We start from the raw sequence: 7,500 nt of genomic DNA, 5'->3' as shown, positions 1-7,500 counted from the left end.
TGCCTGTGTCCAGTTTAAAAAGTATAATAATTTTGTTGCATAATCATTTATAAAGGAAAGACTTATTGAATTTACTCTCTCTTCCTCAACAGAGGAAAGCCATCGACGTCTTTTGCAACCAAATCAAGCGATTATGTCACCAAGAGAAGCGAAAGGACTTTGTGTCAGAAGCCTACCTGCTGACCCTAGGGAAATTCATCAACATGTTTGCTGTCCTTGACGAGCTAAAGAACATGAAGTCGAGTGTGAAGAATGACTATTCGACATACAGAAGGTGAGGCAACGTCTAGCATCATAGGTATTTAGATATGGTACATGATTTATGGTACATGAGTGAATCTGAGATGCCTTTTGTTATTTGTTTGAATAGTTTAATAATAAATCATATTCTAGATGTTGAGATTGTCTAAATATTGAGTTCTGGTGTGTTGTGGTGATAGTACAAGTGGACAATTTATTAAGAATTTCAAGGGGTACTACCAAGATTTTAAAGACAGTCATTTTTGAAAGATGCAAAAGTAACCATTTTAGCTGATTAAGAGCTATCATATTCATTGAATTCTATTATTAATTGAATCAATTTACTTAGAACCAGTCATCTTTGATGCTATGGCATAGATTACTGTTTTGTCAAGGTTGCTGCATAATCAGACAGTAATTTTTTAATTCCAGTATAATTTTATCTTTAAGGCATAAGCTAAAAAATCACTTTCACACAGAGCTGCCCAGTTCCTGAAGGTGATGAGCGACACTCAGTCCCTGCAGGAGTCACAGAATCTGTCAATGTTCCTGGCCACTCAGAACAAGATCAGGGACACCCTCAAAGAGAAGCTAACAGCTATTCCATCATATGAGGATCTCCTGTGTGAGTTTGGGATTTAGATTCACCTTTGGAATCCTCTAGTAGAGGAATTAGCCATTTTGAATTTCATTGTTTTACTTTTGTTCCTGTAAGGCAGCAATCAGTTTGTTCTCCTGGATTGAAATTTAGAGAAGAAATTGAATATTGATATATTGTTATGATTATTTTTTAAGAGCACATCTGTTTCATCTCCCAACAGGTGATGTCGTCAACATCTCGGTGCACATGTTTGAGAACCGCATGTATCTGACACCCAAAGAGAAGCAGATGTTGGTCAAAGTTATGGGATTTGGTCTCTTCCTCATTGACTCAGACATTTGCAACATCAATAAACTTGATCAGAAAAAGAAGATTAAGTTGGATAAGATTGATAAAATCTTTAAGGTAATTTTTAAACTGGGTTATTATTTTAGCCTTTTTATACTATGAAGCGTAATGTCTTTTTGATAGATGTTTTGATATAGTTATTAACAGCCAATGTTTTCTTTCTTAAAGGCACGAGTATACTCATTACTATTGAATTGAAAAGTAGTTAAAATTAATCTCTTGTAACAGAGGAATCAGGCACAATCAACAAGTATTTTAACCAGCAGCATCAATCTTTTCTTTGCAGAACCTGGAGGTTGTTCCATTGTTTGGTGACATGCAGATTGCACCTTTCAATTACATCAAGAGGAGCAAGAACTTTGATGCCAAAATGTGGCCCTTGTGCAGTGCATCAACCACAAGCCCACAGGCAGATCTGATGTGCCATTTACCACGCATCAGAGATGAACACATCAAATATATCTCAGAGTTAGCAAGATACAGCAATGAGGTGTGTTTGTAGGGAGAGAGGTTTATGACATATATTGTAAGGGAAGAAAGAGGTATAATGGGGAAAAGTTGATTAGTTGATATCAATAAAATAATATAGCAGTGAGGTAAAAAGCTATATACTTATAGATAGATATAGATACAATAAACATAATTTTAGAGATGATTGATGAGTTTACAGAGAAAAACATGACATGTTAAACTAAGGAGGTGTAGGCATTGGGAGAAAAATGTTAAAATGTAAAATATAAACAAGTAACAAAGTGAATAGCAGTATTTTTTGTGATAGATAGTCAATGTTGAATATGTATATTTTTATATTTTTTTCCATTTTTTCCTCTTATTTTATGGAAAATTTCAAGATTCCTCTAGTTAGTTACTTCACTACTTTACTTTCCATCTCCACCTAGGTCATCACAACATACAAGGAAACAGCACGCACAGATGCAGAGAACAAAGATATTGCAGACCTTGCCCTCCGCGGCCTCCAGCTCCTCAGTGAGTGGACAAGTGTCGTCACAGAGCTCTACTCTTGGAAGCTCCTCCACCCTACTGATCACCACTCTAATAACCAGTGCCCAGCTGATGCGGAGGAATATGAAAGGGTCAGTTCAGTGTTACTACTGTCTTCCTCTTCTTCTTCTTCTTCTTCTTCTTCTTCTTCTTCTATATACAATCATCCAAGACTATCATTTTGCAATTCCCAGACTCTGCACTTATATGAAAAAAAAGAGTACAAGGCACCTTACCCTGCTGTAATTTGCTTTTCCTCATTTTTCTTAGACATGTAACAAACATATCATACATGATTGAATATGATAGATTATTTATATAGTACATGGTATGAAATGATATGATGCATTTTTTTATTTATTATGTGGATAGAATTTTGGTGGAAAAGATAAACACTTGGTGTGTGTTTGGTAAAGAGTTAATTTTTGCTGCTGGGAACATGTACTGTCCAGTGTGGTTTTATTTTATTTATTTTTTCTTACCTAGATGGCTTCACAAGCGCTTGGTCCCTTTGTTACTATTTTTTTTATCATTATCATTATTATTATTATAAATATTAATAACATGAATAATAAATTCAAGAAATGGGGTAAAGAGGTGAGGTCAGGTAGATTTAGTAATTGAATCCATGTTTCTTTACATGGCTTACTACATTTACAGTAGCAAGTGAAACTAGATAATCCTACATTTTTACCATATCTCTTATCTCTCATTTACCCTTCAGAGGTGCCGCCAATTCCTGCACAAGACATTATCTGTTTGGATGAATGTAGAAACTCTTTTACATTACTCTTTTTTTTTTCCTTTATTTTCTTTCTGTCTTTCTTCTTTTCTTATCTTTTTTTTTTCATCTAATTTGTTCCCTTATTTTTAAGTAATGTGTGTGTTCTGGGGAATTAAGTTTCTGTGCATTTTCAAAATTAAGATGAAATGGAACTTATTTTTGGTCATTTTTACTTCTATTTATTGAATCTCAAATTTATTGTTTATTATTTGTTCATGAATTTTCTACTTTGACATTCAACTTTGATTCCAGGCCACACGTTACAATTACACCGATGAGGAAAAGTTTGCCCTCATTGAAGTCATTGCGATGATTAAAGGGTTACAGGTCTTAATGGCCCGCATGGAGACAGTATTCCTCGACTCCATACGGCGTAACATCTACCAGGAGATGCAAGATTTTGTGCAGCTCACCCTGAGGGACCCCCTGCGAAAGGCCATCAAGAATAAGAAGGAGCTCTTGAGGACGTAAGTTGTACCTTTGAATGGAATGTCTGGTGAAGGAAAAGAAAGATTTTTTGGTGTGTGTCGAGTGGTGATGGTAGTAATGAGAAGGAGGATTATGATGTTGATGGTCTTGATACTTAGATTTTTGATGGCAAAAAGAAAAGAAAAAATTGGGCCAACAACCCTCCATCACCAATCATTCTTCCTCCATCAAACCATCTAGAATTTTCCCATTCACCTCTTAGTAGATTTTATACAGTTTGCATTATGTCTCATAGGTTTACTGTGCTCTTTGTTTTACATTGTTTACTAGAGTGTGTTTTCAGTTTCACTGATTTAACCCATTCACGCCGGGGCCGTTCCGGCTTTGCGCGGTCGCAATACCGGGGTTCTTGAACGCATAAGCCTAACGCCTCGAGATTCTCGGGCGCACAAGCCGCGAGCCTGGGTTGCCCGCACGCTCTAACAGAGCGCACGGCTTCCCCTCATAGCTCGTCCAGGGCATCTGACACGAAAACCACAATATGTGCTATCACGTCAACCGGCGTGAATGGGTTAATGGGTCCTTTCCCTTTTTTTGCTGTCTCTTTAATGAACATGATATATGTGTCCTTTCTTGAATTTTTTTCTGCATCTTGCATATCCAAGGCCAGGTTAGTTATATTTCTTTGTTGTTTCTCCTCTTTTGTGTTCTTTTGCTCCACTCTCCCTTGTGTTTCTCCTGTCTGAGAGAGATGTGAGTACATCAGTGATTAGGTGTCTCTCTTGCGTTCTTTGTGTTTCATTGGTTCCCTATCTCCTTTTGTTGTTTTTTCTTTACTGCCCTTTGCGTTGGGATAATAGGTTGTGCTCTCTTTACACTACCCTTGTTTCTCCATTCCTTGGTGAAATCAAGTTGGACATCTCTCTCACTGCCACTGTGGCTAAGATACCCCCCCCCCCTGTCTTTCAGGTTATCCCAGTTGATCTGTCAGGGCCATTAGTGCTGTGAGTGGTGGCATGTTGTGCAGCCAGCTTAGACATACTTGTATATGCATCCCAGAAGTTTGTTTTATTGTTTCAGCTTGTTTTTTTTAACCCATTGGTCGCGGTATTAAATAAAGGTCTGTGCAGTAGGATAGCTGTTTTACATATCTGGCATGGTGCCATCCGCGTCTATCACCGACTCTGCCTTTGCACCAAATCATGCCATTCGCTGCTAATGGCTTAAATGATAAATCGGGCACCTTTTTGATATTTCATAACACTATTTAGTTGTGTCCTTGTATTTCTTCCAACCAACCTTTGCACCAGACTTTAAGAAACCAGGAAATGAGGCATTTAACAGATGGAAAATACCCTTTTTCATTTTAAGAGGTCTGGTGCATGGATTCCCCTCCTTTTATGTGCCTTCTGCTGGGGTTTTTGCCTTTAAGTTTAAACCTTCCGAGATATGCCACATCTTTAGATCTTTGAGTATGGCTGGGCATCTTTTTATTTTCTAGAATTATTATATGATTTACGAGTCTATATATGATATATTAGCAAAGTGATACTAATTAGCATTTGGTATGATACATTAGATACACAACAGAAGGGAAATAACTAGCTTGTACTTTGAACTAAAATATGCTCTGCGAAAGGTATCTGACCTCATGGAAAATGACTAGCAGGGTTAACCTTCTAGTCAGTCTTGCAGTCTTCCTATTATTTTCTAGGCACAATGCACAATGCAGTCATCATTATTCCAATCCACAAGGACAGAAAAAGAGTTTTTTCCGTTTATCATAGGCCTTATTATGAAGTATGTGATAAAAATGTACATGATAATGATAATGATTTTGTTTTTGACACAAACAGGATCTTGGTGTCAGTGCGTGAGACAAGTGCCGACTGGGTTAAGGGAATGGAGCCCCCAGATGACCCAGCACTCAAGGGCAAGAAGGACCCAGACAATGGGTTTGAGATCAAGGTGCTAAGAAGGAATGTTGGTGAGTTGTTCTTCAGCAATACATGTTTTGGTTTACATTATTATAAGGAATATAATGAAGAAAGAATGAATGTATGTGGAAGGGTGAGTGAGTGTGTCTGTGTGTGTGTGTGTGTGTGTGTGTGTGTGTGTGTGTGTGAATGTGAGTGTGAGTGTGAGTGTAAGGTTATTATTATGACTATTATTATTTCTGTAAGGGGGAGTACTGTTGTTAAACATGAAATGATTATTCTCTTATACAATACATTTCTTTACAGGCCCTTCTTCAACACAGCTCTACATGGTGCGCACAATGCTAGAGTCCCTGATTTCAGACAAGTCAGGCGGCAAGAAAACCCTGCGCAAGGAACTCGACGGCCAGCACCTCTGCCAGATTGATGAGTTCCACAAGACCTCCTTTTTCTGGACATACTTGCTGAACTTCAGTGGTTAGACAATTTAAAGTCAATGTTAAAGCATTTGCCAAGTGTTGTCAGATGAATGAAGAATTAATAGGAAATATATATTTTTATGTTCATTATTATTAGCTGTTACTATAATGATGATAGTTCTTTTGATTGTTGTTTCTGTTATTGCTCTTATTGTCATAGTTATTACATCAACATTATCAACATAATTATCATCATTATCAGTCATTTACCAATCTCAATCTTGTCTGTCTGCTACAGAAACACTCCAGTTCTGCTGTGATCTCTCTCAGCTGTGGTACAGGGAGTTCTACCTGGAGATGACAATGGGCCGCAGGATACAGGTAGGAAGTCTAAGGAACATAATTTTTACAAAAGTTGTAGTTTTAAGACTTTTTTCTAAGAAGCTTTAAGACACAAAGAGGACAGTTCATAAAGTTTTATTTAGTTTATGTGTGTGTGAGTGTGTGTGTGTGTGTGCGTGTGTGTGTGTGTGTGTGTGTGTGTGTGTGTGTGTGTGTGTGTGTGTGTGTGTGTGTGTGTGTGTGTGTGTGTGCACTTGTGTGCTTGCGTGTGCGTGTACTTGCACATGTGATTGTGTGTGTGGTCATTTGTCTGTTTTGATCTTTGTCTAGGAATCTTATTACATATGAGAGATAATATGTGTATGTATGGTAAATTTGTATGTGAATGTTTACTTTATATATGTATGCTTTAACATATCTCTATGTGTGCATGTATGGACATGGATATAGAGATTCATGTATGTTTCCACTTTAGATAAGATTTTATACATTTATGTATGTATGTCTGTATTCTTTGAATTTTGCTTGTGTGTGTTAGTCTGATTTCTCATGTTTTGTATTGTATATTTGGAGGAATGTCTGTATGTGTGCTTTAATGTGATCACATATTTGTTATCATTTACTACAAATACCCATTTAATAAAGTTTGGTAATGATGCTCAAAAACCTTGAAGCAGCTTGACATTTTTCATGTTATTAGAATTTGCCAACGCCCTTTCGGTGGAAGATAGATTCTTTTACCCTTTTATACCTTTCTCTTATATAAGATGGATGTATTTCTAGTTGTCTGACCAGTACATATGGGAAAGAATTGCAAATGATGCATAGGATTGAGTCATAGGGAAGATTCAGTCAACATTCAGAATTAGATAAACTTTAAATAGTTTGGGATAATGGTGATATGATAATGAAGCCATGTAGATTCATATTCTAGTATTGATTGAAGAACTTTTTTTACAAGTTTTGTTTTTCTTCTGATAATGCAAATATTTTGCTCCCGCCGGATGGCATCCTGTCACATGATATCTCCCTCAAAAAATACGTTTACATCTTTACGTTTGTATATGATCATAAGAGATCCATTTATATAGAAACATTTTTATTCACTTGTAAAAATAATATCAACAAATACAAAAAACCCCAGTTATCACCCTGTTGAAGTGGGTGGTTGAAAAATGCTCATAGAGGCACAGAGTGGCATTGCACTGGGAGAGATCTCACGCTAGTCACTGTACGCACGTGTTATCTAGCTGGCGGGAGTTGCATAATGCAAATATAAACCTTGGCATGAATGGGTTAGAAAAGATATATGTATGGACAGAGATTCTTAGGTCGTCAGAGATTAGCATATTTAAAGTATTTGAATATTACTGTTCTGAATTATATTGTAGAATGTTG

At 36.9% G+C, this 7,500-nt stretch overlaps 1 protein-coding gene across 10 annotated transcripts in view; it reads left to right on the top strand.

Annotated features, from left to right (window-relative positions):
- The window catches only part of Cyfip (Cytoplasmic FMR1-interacting protein Sra-1), a 54,181-nt gene that overhangs the window by 20,599 nt on the left and 26,082 nt on the right, over nucleotides 1-7,500 (top strand). For all 10 annotated transcript variants that reach the window (XM_043009572.2, XM_043009571.2, XM_086548645.1 and 7 more), the window contains 9 exons: nucleotides 93-274; nucleotides 720-865; nucleotides 1,062-1,246; nucleotides 1,476-1,679; nucleotides 2,089-2,283; nucleotides 3,228-3,442; nucleotides 5,261-5,391; nucleotides 5,648-5,818; nucleotides 6,059-6,141. In XM_043009572.2, coding sequence (XP_042865506.2) covers nucleotides 93-274; nucleotides 720-865; nucleotides 1,062-1,246; nucleotides 1,476-1,679; nucleotides 2,089-2,283; nucleotides 3,228-3,442; nucleotides 5,261-5,391; nucleotides 5,648-5,818; nucleotides 6,059-6,141 — 1,512 coding nt within the window. The remainder of the gene's footprint in view (nucleotides 1-92; nucleotides 275-719; nucleotides 866-1,061; nucleotides 1,247-1,475; nucleotides 1,680-2,088; nucleotides 2,284-3,227; nucleotides 3,443-5,260; nucleotides 5,392-5,647; nucleotides 5,819-6,058; nucleotides 6,142-7,500) is intronic.

Source organism: Penaeus japonicus, unplaced genomic scaffold, assembly GCF_977035675.1.
Source record: "Penaeus japonicus unplaced genomic scaffold, GWHDUDI00000001_assembly GWHDUDI00000021, whole genome shotgun sequence".
NCBI lineage: Eukaryota > Metazoa > Arthropoda > Malacostraca > Decapoda > Penaeidae > Penaeus > Penaeus japonicus.
The sequence above is the reverse complement of the archived record's forward strand: the minus strand, read 5'-3'. Positions and strand labels throughout refer to the sequence as shown.